Source organism: Acanthochromis polyacanthus, chromosome 16 (assembly GCF_021347895.1).
Source record: "Acanthochromis polyacanthus isolate Apoly-LR-REF ecotype Palm Island chromosome 16, KAUST_Apoly_ChrSc, whole genome shotgun sequence".
NCBI classification, from domain to species: domain Eukaryota; kingdom Metazoa; phylum Chordata; class Actinopteri; family Pomacentridae; genus Acanthochromis; species Acanthochromis polyacanthus.
In genome coordinates, this window is record NC_067128.1 from 11,845,221 (window position 1) to 11,863,900 (window position 18,680).

At 38.3% G+C, this 18,680-nt stretch overlaps 1 protein-coding gene across 2 annotated transcripts in view; it reads left to right on the forward strand.

The window, feature by feature from the left end:
• LOC110964005 (kinesin-like protein KIF26A) overlaps window positions 1-12,867 on the forward strand; it is a 29,735-nt gene extending 16,868 nt beyond the window's left edge. Inside the window, exons 6-8 of one of the 2 annotated variants that reach the window (XM_051960584.1) lie at window positions 119-142; window positions 2,641-2,791; window positions 9,640-12,867. In XM_051960584.1, the coding sequence (XP_051816544.1) occupies window positions 119-142; window positions 2,641-2,791; window positions 9,640-9,824 (360 nt within the window). In that variant the 3' untranslated portion in view covers window positions 9,825-12,867. The remainder of the gene's footprint in view (window positions 1-118; window positions 143-2,640; window positions 2,792-9,639) is intronic. The other variant, XM_051960585.1, reaches the window with a different exon arrangement.
• Window positions 12,868-18,680: the final 5,813 nt, after the last annotated feature.

Here is an 18,680-nt window from a genome sequence, read left to right on the forward strand (position 1 = left end):
GTCGAGGGAAGGAAGGAGCTCTGATTTATTTTCAATTAGAGAAAGATGATCTGCACTCCATCTTTAGTACTCACACGTCTTCTTTTCTCTCTCCTCTTCTCTTCCTGCCGACTCTCAGCAGCCGTTCCATGATGTTGAAAAGGTGAGTTAATCTAATAAAACGTTACCAATCGGCACACTTAAAAACCGTCCGTCTACACGTGGTCTGACATGAGAATTATTACCTTATTTTACAGCTTTCACTGAGCTGTTTGATGGGATTAGTGATCTGATGACTAGAAGTAGATGGTAGTAAAACAAATTAGCCAAACGGAGCTGAATGTTTCCACACCGGATAGCATTTCTCAGAACAGTTATTTGACTGAGATTTCTGACTCTGCCAGCTCTTCATCATGCAAACCAGAAAACAATTAAAGCTCCCGCAATTATATCTCCAAAAATGTGTACATAATTAAATAATTCATGACTGTACGCCATGACAAAGGGAGAAATGTGGCGTAGCAAGACAACGGTGTGCTTTTTTCACAAAAGCAGCAAATGAGGGTGAAATTGATTGGTCATATAATTAACTGTCTATTAGTATTGACAGTCAAAGGCTCTGGGGAGAAGAAGATGATGTTTACAGGCTTGTTAGCTCCTGCTCTTTATAAACCTGCTCATAAGTACAGCCAGGACTGTGTTTGGACGGAGAGACACGTTTTTCAGATTTTTTCTTTTTTCCGCCACAATAGACTGTAAATGAAGCAATCAAGCAAATGCAAGAGCCAAGATTGCAAGTGTTTTCTTAGTGCCATTAGTTATCTAGAAATAGCGATGCTTGTTTTCTTATGACATCAAGTTAACTATTTCATTATCACAATGAAAACAAAACAAAAGGTTGTTTCTGTCTTTGTTGATCAGGATCATTAGTGCTTCTATGAAGATACTTACATGCTGTTTTTGTCAACCGATTGGTTTATCCCCTTGCCTTTATAAAATAGAATTAAATAGTTAACTAATGCGTGAACTGGTGCCTTCAGGAATTCATATTCTTCTGTATAAGAACATTTATAAATAAAAGCTAACTCAGGTGCTTTATAAACCAGAACTGAGCTCCTCTGTTTGCCAACATGCATAGATGGCATCTTGACAGCTGTAGCAGCAGATTAAAGCTGAAAATGTCAGATTAAAGAGGAGGTGCCCATTATTGATCGATGTATCAGATTGTGTTTCAGTCGAGGTCTAACACAGACTCGAGTGTATTGTGTCTTTCTGTGATAACATTCAGAGGAGTGCAGCTTCACAGTTCAGTGATCCTCTGAGTCTGTCGTCAGTCCTCACAGCAACCTGAAGGCCCAAATCAGGCCATCAAATAAACCAGACACTAATTTTTTTTAGCTCTCCGTTATTATCCTGCAATCTTGAGAAAACAAAAAGTCGTTATAAATTAAGCTAATTATCGCAACCTTTAGTTTTCTCAAGATAAATTAACACGTAATCGTGAGAGAGCAAGCTTTGTTCCTTCGAAATAATTAACTTGTCAACTCGAGATAACGTCATTACAGGAATAATTGCAAACATAGTCGTGCTTTGGTACCATCCTCGGTGTTCAGAGCAGAGAAACTGTGTTCTTTCAGTGCTGCAGTGCTGCAAAATATGAGCAGATACAATGGAAAGACAAAAGTACAAGGACAGAAAGGTGCAAGCAGCACTGAGTGGCTTTTTCTGAGAGGTGCAGCAGATTCTGTTCATGAAAACAGCTGAGATTTATTTAGTGGCACTTTATTCTACTTCATGAGAAAACGTGTATCAGATTATACTTACAGCTTTTACACATGGACATATTTAACATTAGAGCTGCATTAATTAGCAAACAGATAAAGGGAAACTGTTTCACTGGATTTTTTTTAAGTTATCGTTTTTAAAATTTGTGCTTTTTGACCAAGAAATGTGAAGATTTTTAGAATAAGATATTTCTGATCATTTATTCGGTTGTAATCAACTGGAATGGACATTTTTCACAGTTTTTAGTCTTAAAATTAACTGAGTACTCGAACAAATACTTAATAGATTACCAGTCAATGAAGAGAATTGTTGGAAACAGCTGGAAAGAGTGTAATTATAACACTTTTCTTCATATTTAAAAACTCCTAGTAAAAAGAAATATCTTAACACAGGATTCACACACCAGATATGTGTTGTTCTGAAGCTCTAAATGTAACTGAAATGAAAGCTGCAGCTGAAAAAGCGTTTTTAGAGTCACATGTGTGTGACTTTTCCTGCAGGGATGACCTCCTTCATATTAAACAGCTGTAATTAAGACAAGCTGAGCGTCTCTGTCACCTGCCCGTCCTCAGCTGTCCTTAATCCTCCCCTCAGCGTTTGTCCTGCAGATTAAGTCCTCAGACAGCAGATTAGCACCCATGCTAATTTTATCTCTGGCTAACTCCTAATTAAACCCAGCAGTGGCCACAGATTGAAGTCTGAGAGCAGGATCGGAGCCCCTCGTTCCACTTGTGGTAATTCCTCCTCTTCCTGCTTCACCTGCTCTCACCTCTATAAACCTCCCGACGCTCGGCTGACTTCGTCCTCACTTCGCTGAACCTCTGCTGGGAGACGTCAGCAGGTTTGCGGGTCTGACTCTGTTTGTTTGGTCCTCAGGGTCTGCTCTACTTCAACGCCCGGCTCAGGATGCTGGAGAAGAGGCAGCAGCAGATCAGAGAGCTGAAGAGCAAACACGAGAGGCTGAAGGTGGAGCTGGAGGAGGCCAAGAGCCGGCTGATGCTCCACCCGAGCAAATGGAGCGGAGAGTGTGAGTACAGGATCGTCTGCTCAGGCTGTTAAATACAGTTTACACAGCGCTGGTGCTCCAAGAGCCTCGAATTAAAGCAGCTTGAAAGCCAATTATCGGCCGAATCTGCAGCTCCCCTCGGCCTTGCAGTTTCAGCTCAGTGTTTCGCTGAGCACCTACAATGTTTCTGCTTTGGTTTGGTCTCACAGCTCTGTTTCCAGCTGTAGCAGCTGTTTGAGGATGACCTGAACACCAGCAAACATCAGACACAAACAGGTCTACCTCCCTGCTGGAGTGGGAGCAGAAATCTGAAACACAAGTCGCAATTATCTCTTAATTAAATGAGAAATACAGTCTGTTTTTAACTCTGTGTTCACGAACATTGCATAAAAACCTAAAACTTTCAGATAAACCCCACATATGTCAGCTATTATTAGTTATCGTACATATAATAGTTTTATGGTTCATGTCAGTTGAAAAAAAGATGCAGATTTATGGACATTTCAAAGATCTGTTGGAGATTGTTGAGAAACAGCAACACTGTTTGTTTGTTATCAGATGGTATATCTTTGCAAGTCTGAAAAATGAGTATTAGTGTCAGTTTTAAACCTCCAATATCAATCAGTTTATTAAAAAAAAAAATCTGCATAAGATGTTTGTCTTCCACTGTGTCCACAAAGTCCAAATTTCCCTCAAACAAGTGAAAACATCTTCCACTAAAGTGAAATTATTTCAACCATTGTCACAAGTAAAGTGATGCGATTTATTCATCTTCAAAGAGCTAAGTATCACCGTGTAGGAAAACTAACATAGATACTCTGTTCTTCCTCTTGATAACAGCAAAAGAGCCAGATTATTCCCTCAGCGGCTGGTGGAGACCAAAAACAGAGCAAAAAGAGACAGAAATGTGGACACTAATGGCACTCTGCATAAAACATCATGTCATACGTTGTCTGTGGAAATAAACAACAACCCAGTGTCCACAAAATTATGCTTCTGTACAACTAAACTGCGTTCTCAGATACATTATGAAGGGAACACAATTCAGTTTTGAACAAATGTCATTCGTGACATGTCATGTGGTGGGAAAATTTTAAAAAGTCCACACTGGGAGGTTGGAGGGGTCGTTGGTGGCATAAATCAGAAGACTCAGTTTTGTGTCCTGTGATGGATGAGAGATCATCAGTCTGAGAATTAAGTTTCTGGTTGTGTTAAGTGAACTTTGTTAGGATTGGGCACCAAAATGACTTGGCTGACCAAGTCATTTTGGTGCCCAATGAGGAAAAATGCCATAGTTTGGGTCAACATATGACCCTTTCAGAACATGTTTGAAGCATCTTAGTGGGTGACCAGGGTGTCGGGTTCAGCCCCATCTAATATATGATTGTGAGCCGGAAAGGAACAACAGTGAAGTCATTAAATAAATGGCACAGATTGGGAGCATATCTGTGATACATTGCAAGCAAATAATCTCACAGAAAATATGTTTTCATTAAATCAAAATTGAGTTTAGTTGCAGTTTAGTTGTATAGGATTGTAGTTCTGTGGAGACACTGTCATCATAACAGCTTCAAATTAATATGTGAAAACAGGATTGCTCTGAGCTCACAGCTGGTTTGTGCCGTTGAAGTCAGTCTGTGCAGGTTTCAGTGAAGCAGTGAGTCGTGATGATGACTGCAGGATGCGTCTTGAATCCTGTCAGGTAGCACGAGGACAGAGATGGAGCTGTTTTTCTCGGATACAAACATCTGCTGCTTTATCTGTATTTATCAGTTCACAATGACAAAGTGAGTAATTCAGCTTTAATTGGAGATGTTTAGATTGTCTGGTGGCACTTTTTGATCATCAACATTAATAAAGGTCTTAATGAGCTGCAATAAATGGGTGTATTAATCACAGATATGCTGTTTATATTCAGTTTGCTGCAACATATTTTAATTAATTTAAATTAGAACCTAGGGCACAGTTTGTTTAAAACTACCACTTGTGCAGCTCGAGTCTGGAATATTAACTGCTTATTGCCATGTAGAGCTGCAGATTGTACAAGTTTATATAAACTGGAGACAGATCACCAGTCTGTCACAGGGCTACACATACAGACAAACAATCACATTCACACCTATGGGCAATTTATCATTTCCAAATAACCTCAGCATGTTCTTGGAACCCGGAGAAAACCCACACATGCACAGGGAGAACATGCAAACTCCACACAGAAAGATCCAGGGTCCAGGTCGGGACGCGAACCAGAGATCTTCTAGCTGTGAGGCGACAGTGCAGCCCTGTTAGCCAGCATTTAGAACAGATGCACACAGTCATGTTGTTAATGACACGTTAGATGCAGGAGAGTCTTGAACTTGCTCATCTTGAACTACCATAAATATGACTTTACTTCTACATTTGTTCCATTTAAAGTTTTGCATGCAGCTCAAGAGAAACGCATTTCAGTTAATAAGTAGTGATATGAGAATACGTCTGCAGCTGTAAATGTCAGTGTGCACTTTTTTAAATGGACTTTGGTCCAAATGTTATGCTGCTGTTCTCTAGAAGATAAGAAGTCAAACAATTCATTGGAGCGTCTAAGAATCCAAAGCTACAGAGACAACTACAGTGACAGAACTGTCCACTCACTAAAGGACAAATCTGCTCAGTCAGAGGAGGAGAGAAGCGCTGACTCAGTCGAGACGTCTGAGGAGCATTATAAGTACAAACATCTGATTAGCTAGCAGCTGCTGTTCCCAAATAACCATCCTCTAATAACAGAGACAGACGCAGAGTATTGTGATGATTCTGTGGTGCGCCAGTGGATGAAATTTCCAGCTAAGAATAGAAACAGCTCAACAAAATAGCTGATTCACTTTATATCAGATAATAGAGCGAATGAGAGGATGTTCAAAGCTGAGCTAAAATGTTATAATAGCAGATTTTTTTTAACAATCTATCAAAAGTATGAATAAAAGCATCAATATATGACTTAGCTCCTCTGTGCTGCAGCCGATTCTACATTTTACACCGAATGACAAATAGTATCCTGGTTTATGCTTTCAACTTGGACAAGTAAATATTAACTTTTAGGCTACTTTGCGAAATTTATTTGTCTGCTGAATTTCTTTATTTTTATTTTTTTGGTGGTGAAAGAAAATGTTTGAATGAGTTCTTAAATGTTGTTTAATGTCCACATGATGCTCTCAGCTGTAATAGAAATAGGAGGAGGGTTGGAAGATGCTTTGAATAACTGCAAAACAACAGCAGCTCATATAAAGTTGTAATTTCACTTATCAGTTTCATGTTCAGTGGTGTCTGAGGTTTCTCTCTGCTGACTCTGGAGCAGATATAGAAGCTGCCTCCTTCATCACGCAGCACAAAAGGCAAACGAGTGCAGTAAGCAGCTCCTGACCCCAAACACAAAGTGGACAAACAGAGTGTGTGTTTCCAGCTGAGTGCCGGCGGCGGCCTCGAGCCTCGCCGGTTAAAACCTCGTCCTCTGCAGCTCAACTCCATCCATTACGCTTCTATTTCTGGGACAAGAGAACAAAAGGAAACAGCTCGCGGTGCTCCAGAGACGAGAGCCAGGGCGTTTGTTTGGGGAGGAGATTGTCGGTGCAAACTGCAGATACAAACAGGCCAAAGGGGGAAAAGGGATTATATTCACATCTTTTTATTATTTCGCTGTCAGTTGGACAAACTCTCGGGTCACCTCGAAGAAAAGCGGCAAATTCTTTTCACGAGAAACATTTTGCTCTGTAGAAAGCAGAAGTTTGCAGCTAAAATTCTGATGTCACTTAGAGATACCCAGCATGCCCTGCAGCGGTTGTAATATACGGACAAAACACACAAAACTGTTTCTATCTGCTGCGAGGAACGTGATCTTTGGCATCATTACAGAATCATTTCCATTAATTCCCTGGAAAGTGGCACAAACTAAAAACGAAATCTTTCCACCTGACTGTGTCAAACATCCTCCTCCTTTTCTGAAATGAGTGAAATATGAACGTGCAAAAACAGATTTTTAGATTCAGTTTGCATTAGCTGTCAAGTGAGAATAAATGTCTATAAATCCACTTAATCAAAGAGAAACTCTTCTAACTCCAGTAACTGCCTGGAGAATTCTGCTGCTTTTAATGAAACAGTTTGATGAACTATGAATAAATATGGACTAGAAGAAGAAGAAAGAATACGTGGAAATCCTCCCAAATCCGAAGTGAGGCAAAGAATAATACTCTGTGTTCCTACATGCTGACATTACTAATCTCTTCCACTCACTGGAGCCAACAGTGACCCACATTAAAATGACTGCAGCTCCTAAATCTCTCTGACTGTATAGAAACTCTGGTGTCTCTGCTTGAATCTCACTTTGTCAGAACATGTCAAGGACAGAATGGGCTTGGAAACAAATTGAGATACAAAAACATGATAGTTTTCTTTATTTTTTTCAAGGACAGACACCTGGAGACCAACAATGTTCACAATCAGTGTGAAGTTTTCCTTCATATTCAGATGTATTTTTCAGTTTTCATCCTTTCTGTTCTTACCTGATCAGTGAGATCAATGTGAAGGATTGAATCACCATGGTAACTGATTCTGCACAGCTAACTTGAAGTTCTGTTCAGAGTGTCAGATTTATATTGGCAGATTTTCAGATTAGAGATTGCATTATATCTGCAAACTTGTTGAGCTACATCCTATTAATTCTGACAAGGCTGTGTAATTATAGCAGCATAAACTATTTGCATGATTTTGCTGTGAGAACCCACATGTATTCAGTTGGAGATGCAGAAATTGCATAAATATGTTTTAAAACTTGGTCCTGATTTGTGGCCAAATCTGTTCGCCCTGCTGGTGCTGCAGCCGATAGAACACGGATGTAAATACAGAATGTCCCAAAACATTTGACATCATTTCATCACCTAATAATTGTTTAAAATATGTTTGCTCTTTTTGCTCACGAAAGTGCAATCATTTTTATTTTTCTGCTTGCAGGAATAGAGATGCCGTTTACTGCAACAGAAAAGGCGTTCTGTGTATTGAAGTACGCCCAAACTCTGACAAATGTGAATAAGCAATGAGAATTTGTTAGAAAATTTCATAAACAAGCGCAAACAGGAAAGCAGATTTGGACGTCGCATGAGAAGTTTCAAGAGGAAGGTTTGTGTCAGGGGGGAAAAAAGAATCTGAACGGCCACACTGAACATTTAGAATAACTTTGGAGCATTATAAAATTATCATCCCCCAGAAGTTTTCATTTCAAATATGCAGAATAAAACATCTTATGTCCAAAATAAATCCTATTAAGTATCATTTCTCCTGACCATGGACATCTCAAATGATGTCATTTTTGAGACACCCTGTATGTCACATTAATTTCACTCTGATTGAAATAAATAAAAAAATTTCCACCTATCCTGCCTTATGGGACAGAGTCGGATCTTAATGGTGCACATCTTGTTAAAATTTCAGACCTCCAACCTGCAGCTGTTACATTTGAAATAAGAGTCACTGAGAGGTAACAATGAATATATTAGATATATAAGAATCAACATTGCCACCAGTGTTCCTCACTTGCATCATTTGCAGTAACAGTGTTGCTTTTTACAGTAATAGTTCATTAATACTCCTCATAGCTCTGCTTTATAACAACCCGTTCCTCTAATTAAAGGCAGCAGCACACTGTTGGTCCAATTTGTGCAGAAGAACAGTCAAATGATGCAGAAAAACCTGCATAGCAAAGAAAACTGATAACCACCAATGTGATGTTGATTATCTTTGACTGGGGTTTTAAGTTTTGTGCAGCCAGAGAAAGTCTTGCTGTGACAAACTTGCTCAGTATTTACTCTCTAAATCAGACCCAGCAGCTTGTTTTTGTGACTCGGAAACATCAAAGCGTTAGAAGTTCATCTTCACAGCAGACATGATGAGTTCAGGTGGTGCGAGCCACCTTTAAATACATGAAGCGAGTTTCTGCTGGTGTAAACATCCATCCCAGCAGAGTTGAAGAAGTAAAACCTCAAACAGCATCGTTCTAACATCTCTGACTGCACACGTTTACTGTGTGACATGCAGGCACAAAGCCTTCAGCTGCTTTAAACTGTGCGTTTTTTTCTGGAGTTGCTTAAAATTTGCATGCAAACTGCAGCGTTCTGTCTGCAAATCTGTAAATAAAGAGATGATAAAACATTTTAAAAGCAGGAATTTCACTTATGAGAGAGTATTGTTGCACTATGGTGTCAGTAGGGATGTTAACCCTCGTGTCGTCCTGCAGGTCAAAATTGATCCGTTTTAAAGTTGGAAAACATGGGGGAAAAAACATATTTTCACAGTGAAACTTCTGATGTCCTCGTTTTCAACACTTTTGGGAAAACTTTGAACATTTTTTTGGTGGAAAAAAAGAAATGTTAAAAATGTTTTTTTAAGAACATTCACATAAAAATCAACCAAAATCCAGCGAATTTCGCTGGATTTTGGTTGATTTTTATGTGAATGTTCTTAAAGAAAATATAAGTTTTCCTGATATATGTATGTAATCACTTTAGATATTTTTAGGATTTTTTTTGGAAGATTTTTTACTAATTTTTCAAAAATATTTACTAGAATTTTTTGCCAAATTTGAGGCTATTTTTTCAAATAAAACTTTTAAGGAATTACTGGAATTTTCTTCCTGATGGTTTTGCAAATTTTCAGAAATTTGGGGAATTTTTTGCATATTTTTTTGGATTTTTTCCAGGTAAGGAAATTATATTTTTTGGTGCCTGTAAATGAGGACGACAGGAGGGTTAATATTAGATCAGGAGCTCAGGTTTTGAGTCTCTATTGCTGCATCTTTTTATTATTTTAACCATCAACCCGTCTCCTCCTGTGTGTCTCGCTTCCAGTCGACGTGGACCAGGAGCTGGACCGGGAGTCCCAGGAGTACCTGGAGGCTCTGGCTCAGGTCACTGCGGAGCTGGAGTACTGCGTCAACCTCTGCAAGTCCCGCGTCATGATGGAGACCTGCTTCGACATCGCCGTGACGACGGCTGCCGCTGCACAGGGAGGGCAGCAGGAGGTGGAGGTGTGAGAGGAAAACATCTGTCATACTCATTCATACAGAGAAAGTTCAACCTCAGAAAAAGTGGATTGAAGGAGGCAGAAAAACTGTGAGCTGCAGAAAATAACAGAACAAAAGAAAAGTGGGCTGACTGAACATGTTGCTGACAGACTGATGGACGAGCTCCTGGATTTAGTTTCCACTCAGACAAGCTGCTGGTCCTGGATCAGATTAACGAACAGATGTGGAAGTGCCTTTCTATTTATGATCTAATTTAACATTTATTTAAGTATTATTTTCCTTATTTATGATGCTTTTGTATTCATCCTCTGGGTTTTTACGGTGCTGATATTAATATATTAGTTATGCAACACGATTGGGAGCAGACTGTGAGTTTATATGGTGAAAACAGCCTTTAGGTTTTTGCAAGAAAAGGAGAAACAACAGAAGAGAAGTTATTTAATTAGTATGATAAACCTCAGATCATTTTGCTGCCTTTGACACTGACTCAGAGTTTCTGTGGTTTGTCTCAGATTGCAGATGTTGGTTTGTGTTTCTGCTGGTTGTCAGATCGATATTTTACTGCAGGAAGGCGGAAAATCAGAAGGAAAAAAAAACAAACTTCCTCTCTGAGCCATAACTCAGTGAGACCACTCATATGATTTTTAGATTTTTAGTTTCTGAGGATGTCATTATCTCTCATTATCCAGTGAGAGTAAACTGTCAGAAATCCACTTAGAAATCAGACAAAGTCCTGCCTGAGAGTCATCCTGTTTTTAGGTTTAGAAGCTGCTCAGAGTTCGGCTGCTTTAGAATGCCTGATTGGCAGAAATATCAAATCTAATGATGTTGTGCACTGAGGCGAGAATGTTCCAGCTGGTTGTCAGAACCCCACTTTTGATGGCCAGGATCGGGTTGTAGCAGCTGTTTGTTCATCCTGTGTTCTTAGTAACTAAACCGATGCTGCAGCAGTGAAGTATTATAGATGTTGTAACTTGTAAGGTCTTAAGTCCCGTGTGAATTTGTGACTAAAACATTGCAGCTTTCTATCAGAAAGTGTAAACAAGGACGCCAACTGCACCTGATGACGTTTCCAACTGTGAACCTGCCTGAAATCCTGCACTCAGCTGAATAAATGTGGAGCAGTGGGGCTGTAGGTAAAGTAAGGAAGGCGAGTTGACCCAACAATGACCAGTCCAGCGTATAAACCTTCATGTCAAGATCCAGCTGTGCAGCGTCATGTCTGACCAACTGATTTCCAGTTGATTCTTCTAGACAGTCAAATGGACACAGACATGTGAAACTGGCACGTTTTTAACCCTCCTGTTTTCATTTATGGGCACCAAAAAATATTGTTTCCTTGTCTGAAAAAAATCCAAAAATTCAGCAAAAAATTCCCCAAATTTCTGAAAATTTGCAAAACCTTCAGGAAGAAAATTCCAATAATTCCTTAAAAGTTTCCCTTGAAATTTTTACTTTTTAAAAAGAACTAATTTGGCAAGAAAATTCTTGTAAATATTTTTTTAAATGGGTAAAAATCTCCAAAAAAATCCTAAAAATACCAGCAAAACTTCTATTTTCTTTAAAAAAACATTCACAAAGATTGATTTTTTTTTTTGTGAATGTTTTTTCTTTCCCTCCAAAAAATTTTTTTTTTAAATTTCCCAAAAATGTTGAAAATGTGGACATCTGAAGTTTCAATGTGTAAATACATTTTTAAATCACATTTTCAGACTATGAAATGACCCGCAGGACAACACAAGGGATAAATGGAGTTCGGTTGGAAGAATGGCAAAGTGTCCGTCCGTCCATTCTCTATACACCGCTTTATCCTCACTAGAGTCGCTGGAGTCTATCCCAGCTGACTCGGGCAAAGGCAGGGGACACTCTAGACAGGTCGCCAGTCTGTCACAGGGCTACATATACAGACACACAATCACACTCATATTCCCACCTACGGTCAATTTAGAGTATCCAATTACTGTAACCTCAGCATATTTTTGGACTGTGGGAGGAAGCTGGAGTACCCGGAGAAAACCCACACATGCACAGGGAGAACATGCAAACTCCATGCAGAAAGATCCCAGGCCCACCCCGGGATTTGAACCAGAGATCTTCTTGCTGCAAGGAGAAAGTGGTAAACACTACTGCACTGTGCAGCCCATTGCAAAGTGTAAAATCATCAAAACTGTTCCTGGATTTTAATAACAACAACAACAATAATAATAATCCATTTTATTTGTAAGTACCTTTCTTGGCACCCGAAGTTGCTTTACAAGAAAAACAAATGCAACAAAACAGATAAAAACCATACATAGAGAAAGGCCTTTGGAGAGAATAAAGTGTTCAGTGTAGGGAACGTGAAAAGAAAAACGCTGCAGATGTTCTGGCTGAAGTTTGGCATCAAGATTAAGGAAGTCTGCAGCTTTCTAGATGGAGTTTGGTAGAAAAAATGATAAAGAAACTGACTGGAGTTTGGAGAAAAGTGGAAATTTTGTTGGTGTAAAATCTAATCCGCATGACTTGGATATCAGCTGAAAATCAACTGAGAAACAAAAAGATTTTTACAATTAAAACTCTTCTAAAAGAAAAGCTTTGAATCAGTTTTCATAGTTGAGATTTTTTTATTGATCGTCTTCAGGATGATTCATCAAATCAATACAAAAGTCTTGAGTGTAAAATCAGCTGGAGTCAGACTGTTTCTTTGATTGTTTTCATTTTGTAAGTTGTTCTCTTTGTCCGTCTCTTTTTAAACCTTCTCAGGCTCTTCTTAAAGTTGCTGCATGAAACTTTTTCTCCTTTCTTATGTGACATTCGATCTTTGTTTCTAACGTTTTGTGTTTGTCGGAGGACGAGACATTTTGCCAAACTTGATTTTTAAAGTGAAGTTCCTCTGCTAATGTGAGACCTTTAATAATATATTCAGACCTTTTTTTATTTGTTTTTGTACTGTACAGTTTTCTAATTATTTGTAAAGAAAAGAGGAGCGTGTGGAACGGAGTGGAAATGTACAGGACAAGTGGATCGCCTCGTGTCATACATGTTAATAAAGATAAGAGTCTTTTTGGTTAAAGTATTTGTTGTATTTTGTGAAGATTACCATGTTTCAGGATTCAAGTTAGTGAAGCTTATGAGAACTTTTTTGATTAAATAATCCAGATTTGGCTCCATTTAGTGAAATAACATGTATGAACATCTTTTAACAGAGTTACAATAAATTAAATGAGATTTCTCAGTCTTTGCTCAACCTTATGGACACATACAATGTTCAAATTCTTCACTTGGGTATTTTCTTTTGACCTTTATTTGCAAGTTTTAGTTACAAATGAAGGTTTTTGCACCCAAAATAAATGAAAAACTAATCAAATACAAATTAATAAAATACGCAGGTGAGCTAAAACAGAAATAATCAGTTAACGGATCAACAGAAAATGAAACGGTAAGTATTTGGATAATTATTTATGTCTTTCTTTCTCTACATTTTATGGTTGCAGATTCTCTAACGTGATGTTTTCCTGATTTTTGAAAACTTTTCATTGCTTCCTCTGTTGCTGCTTCCAGATGAGACATTCAGAAAGAGCAGCCGCCTCTCCGTCACCACGTTTATTTACTGTCTGGAGCTTCTTCCAATTCTAAAATATCTGTCAAATATCTATCAAAACACAACAAATGTTCTGCTGTGATCTGGCTGGATGTGTTCACTGGTTTAATATCGCCTTCACTGCAACCTAAACTCAGCAGGTGTTTACATCTGTTTGCGTCTCTCTGCTCTCTGTGCTCACATATTCTGTATTTTAACACCTGAATTCTCAAAGTTGTCCTCATTAACATATTTTTTTAGTTTGTTGTCAGACAGTGGAACATGTATGAAATAGAGCATGAAACGCAGCCCATGAGAGCTCTGCATCACTAAAATACTGATTCTTTGTGACATTGTCTGATGAATTCACCAAAGACAAGTTAAAAATAACTTTGTTGTGAATTTGGTGATGTTTCCAGATAAAATATTGATTAAAGGTCCCGGTCTCAGACACTCATTCACGTATAGATCGTCTGCTGTGTGCTGAACTTTTTTGCTCCGAGCTGTCACAGACGCAGAGAGAGTTTTCTTCCTGAAGGAGGCGTGAAAAGCTGCATTTAAAGGTAAAGACACTGAAAATAGCTTGGTTAGAACAAGACTAAACCAGGAGCTATGCAGTCCTGGTGAAATGAATGAAGCATCTAGGGGGTGAACCTGGGATGCTGGGATTCACTGCTGAACCGTCTGGAGGGGTGTAGGACCCGTCTGCGAAACACTGATAAAGAAGGCCGCTCACTTGATAACCCAGAGGATGCTCTCATTCACTTTACCATTCCACTGAGTCTTAGGTGTCTCATGTATGCAAGAAGGGATATCAATATCTAGTCCTATACAACGGATCTGTTAGCATGAATAAAAGTGTGAGTTTTCATGGAAGACATGATATTGCGTGTAGTGTATATACGTACATATATATAGAAACGCTTGTTCTTCTCTGTGTATTTCAGTTTCTGTTCGATCTTCAGTGTGTTGAACTTTGATGCCCTCGCTGGGTTTTAACAGAAACTGTTTCCATCTCAGCTGATATTTGTCTGTCTTATCCCCCCTGTCTGTCCGTTACATCACTTCAGAGGCCTGACATTTCAGTTCCCACTCATCTGATTTCACAGCTCAGCAGCAGCGTCAGTCGCTCGCTCAGACTCGTCCGACCCTTAAATCCACCACCGTCGGCCCTGTCAGGAGATAAACTGCTATCTGAGCCTGCAAATGTCAGACGAGTGGACTCACGGTGACGAGAGAGTTGGTGCACTCGGGGAAACGCACACAGACCTGAAGTCTCATAGAAAAGCAAAATGAGAACAGTGAAAGAAAGCACAGACATCAGAGTGATAAAGGACTGAAGTGTTGAGGGATTAGTGAACAGAAATACTGAGACCCTGAGCTCTTGTATGAAGCGAATCGATATTTCCTGCTGGAAACTCACACAAGAAGATGTGAAACAAGCACACAGACACCAAATAACGACTGTAGCGAATGAACAAATGCTCAGAATGACAGAGTCAAATGCATACATGTATGAATGTTTGTATGGCAGGAGTGATGTGTGTGTATATGTATGTATGAGAGACTGATGAATGTAGGGGAGGAATGACGTCTGTATGGACAGATGAATTTATATGTAGGAAGTACTGCATGTGTATCTGTTGATGAATGTAGACTTGTATGCACACACGTACTGTATTTATTTCTGAAGAAATGCTTTCAAGGATGTTTTAATGTGCTCTATGTTCAAACGGATGCATCTGTGAGTGTATGTGGACTGTATATCTGTTTACTAACTCATAAGCAGAGACTAAAATCTAGGAGATGGTTATAAAGGAACAAAAAGGCAACAAGAAATTCACAGAGATGAAAGTATTCGCTGCTCAGGTCCTTCAAACCGGCGTCGTCCTGCTGGTCATTGTCTGGACGCTCCTTGAATGTGACCTTTTGCTCCGTCTGACAGTTCAGAAGAAAAAGGTTTGTTGCCGTCTCACCTCACCGAGGAGGCAGCAGCAGGGACGGGGCAGGGACTCACCATAGCAACAGTTGCCATGGAGCCTGAACGAGCAAGAAAGTGATGCTCAGGATGCTGGCTCCAGGTGTGTGGTGTCTGGGACATCAGTCTTTGAGAGGACACAGGGGGACGATTTTAGAAAACGGAGACACATTTGAGACTTTTTTTTTTTTTTTTTAAAGTTAGGTCTTTCTGTGGACATTTGTAGAGACTGAGGATATTTTTAATAAGTAAAGACTTAAATGGGATTTTTTTTTTATTTAAAAAGTGTAACAGCACGGACATTCTGGAAAATAAGAACATTTTTAAAAAGTGAGGATGTGTTTAAAAAAATCAATCAAAATCAGCCAAAATCCAGCAAAATTTACTGGATTTTGGCTGATTTTGGCTGATTTTTTTGTGAATATTCTTAAGAAAAATTTTCAACATTTCTTTTTTCCACAAAAAATGTTCAAAGATTTCTCAAAAATGTTGAAAATGTGGACATCAGAAGTTTTTCTGGGAAAATACATTTTTTTCCACATTATTAAACTTTAAAACAGGTCCATTTTGACCCGCAGGACGACACGAGGATTAAACTTATTTTGAGCTTTCTTGTAAAATACAACTCAAACCGAAATAATTTCAAGATTGTTTGACTTAACAAGATATGTCGGATGCATTGTCTCAAAACAAGTCACTCCATCTTGCTGAAATGTCACTTGTTAAGTGAATTTGTCCTAAATTTAGTGGGATGAGGCATTTTGACCAAAAATAAGACAAATAGACTTGGTAAGATTCTGAGTTTTTGCAGTGTGTGGACATTTTAGAAAGTGAAAACATAGAAAGTTGGGACATTTTTTTAAAGAGTCAGGACATTTTTAGCAATTGAGAACATTAGAAAAATTAGACATGTAGATAAAGTAGTAATAGAAAGAAAGGATACTTGTAGAAAATGAAGACAGCAGTTTGAGCATTGAGGTACCAGTAACACAAAGTAAACTGAGTGTTCTGATGTTCTGCTTTGAATTGATAAAGCTCAGATTCAGTTTAAAACATCTCATTAAAACATGACGTGTTAACATGCAAAGCCCAGGTGATTTAATTTCAGTGAGTTTGTTTCCTGTTTATCTTTTAAAAGGCAGCCTCTGTGAATGAGAACAGAATGAAACTCTCCTCTATCATCACATATAGAGGCTTCTGGGCGCCATGGCAACCAGGATGAAATGGCTTTTTATCGACTCATTTGTGGGTGAATTATCCATCTTTCAGGAGGAGGAAACAATCTGTCCTCTTCACTCTCTCTGATGCCTCTTAATTAGCGCCGTCACCTCACCTGATCACCGTGGAAACGCTCGCCGTCAGTTAACTGTCACCCCGACTCACCTCATCAATCTGCAAACAGAGTTTCTCCGCTGCAGTTTTCATAATTAACCTCTTCATTCACTCTGAGAGGCTGCAGAGAGCTTGGAAGCTGATTTATTGTTTGGACAGTGACAAAACCCTCCAATTTAAAAAAAAAAATCTTGTTCTAATTGACTCCCAGAGTTTCCTTCACACAGAATAATTGCTGTTTGTCCAAAGTGAGAAGAGTGTTTCCTCTTTCATTCACTGTTACTGTCCAGGTGGAGCTTAGAGAATCTGTCACTGCCTTCAAATTGATATTTTATTTCAGAAAAAAAGGCATTTATGAAGAAGTTCTACCTTAATCACACTTATGCTGACTGATGAAATGAAGGCCATTGTGACTTTGTAATCATTTAGTGTTTCTTTGTAGTTATTTAGTGTTTCTCTGTAGTTGTTTAGTGTTTCTTTGTAGTTGTTTAGTGTTTCTCTGTAGTTGTTTAGTGTTTCTTTGTAGTTGTTTAGTGTTTCTCTGTAGTTGTTTAGTGTTTCTTTGTAGTTGTTTAGTGTTTCTCTGCAGTTGTTTAGTGTTTCTTTGTAGTTGTTTAGTGTTCCTCTGTAGTTGTTTAGTGTTTCTCTGTAGTTGTTTAGTGTTTCTTTGTAGTTGTTTAGTGTTCCTCTGTAGTTGTTTAGTGTTTCTCTGTAGTTGTTTAGTGTTTCTTTGTAGTTGTTTAGTGTTTCTCTGTAGTTGTTTAGTGTTTCTCTGTAGTTGTTTAGTGTTTCTCTGTAGTTGTTTAGTGTTTCTCTATAATTGTTTAGTGTTTCTCTATAATTGTTTAGTGTTTCTCTGTAGTTGTTTAGTGTTCCTCTGTAGTTGTTTAGTGTTTCTCTGTAGTTGTTTAGTGTTTCTCTGTAGTTGTTTAGTGTTTCTCTATAATTGTTTAGTGTTTCTCTGTAGTTGTTTAGTGTTTCTTTGTAGTTATTTAGTTTCTTTGTAGTTATTTAGTTTCTTTGTAGTTGTTTAGTGTTTCTTTGTAGTTGCTTGGTGTTTCTCTGTAGTTGTTTAGTGTTTCTTTGTAATCATTTAGTGTTTCTTTGTAGCTGTTTAGTGTTCCTCTGTAGTTGTTTAGTGTTTCTTTGTAGTTGTTTAGTATTCCTCTGTAGCTGTTTAGTGTTTCTTTGCAGTTATTTAGTGTTTCTTTGTAGTTGCTTAGTGTTCCTAGTTGTTTAGTGTTTCTTTGTAGTTGTTTAGTGTTCCTTTGTAGTTGTTTAGTGTTTCTCTGTAGTTGTTTAGTGTTTCTTTGTAGTTGTTTAGTGTTCCTCTGTAGTTGTTTAGTGTTTCTCTGTAGTTGTTTAGTGTTTCTCTGTAGTTGTTTAGTGTTTCTTTGTAGTTATTTAGTTTCTTTGTAGTTATTTAGTTTCTTTGTAGTTGTTTAGTGTTTCTTTGTAGTTGCTTGGTGTTTCTCTGTAGTGGTTTAGTGTTTCTTTGTAATCATTTAGTGTTTCTTTGTAGCTGTTTAGTGTTCCTCTGTAGTTGTTTAGTGTTTCTTTGTAGTTGTTTAGTATTCCTCTGTAGCTGTTTAGTGTTTCTTTGCAGTTATTTAGTGTTTCTTTGTAGTTGCTTAGTGTTCCTAGTTGTTCAGTGTTTCTTTGTAGTTTTTTAGTGTTTCTTTGCAGTTGTTTAGTGTTTCTTTGCAGTTGTTTAGTATTCCTCTGTAGCTGTTTAGTGTTTCTTTGTAGTTATTTAGTTTCTTTGCAGTTATTTAGTGTTCCTCTGTAGTTGTTTAGTGTTTCTTTGTAGCTGTTTAGTGTTTCTTTGTAGTTATTTAGTGTTTCTTTGTAGTCATGTTGTGTCTCTGTAGTCATTGCTTGCCTATTTGTTGTCTTTCTGCATTTTCTTTGTAGTTTTTTGTGTCTACAGTTTCACACATCTCTGTAGTTTTTTTTGCCTTGCTATATAGTTGTTTGTGACTGTATTTATTTTGCA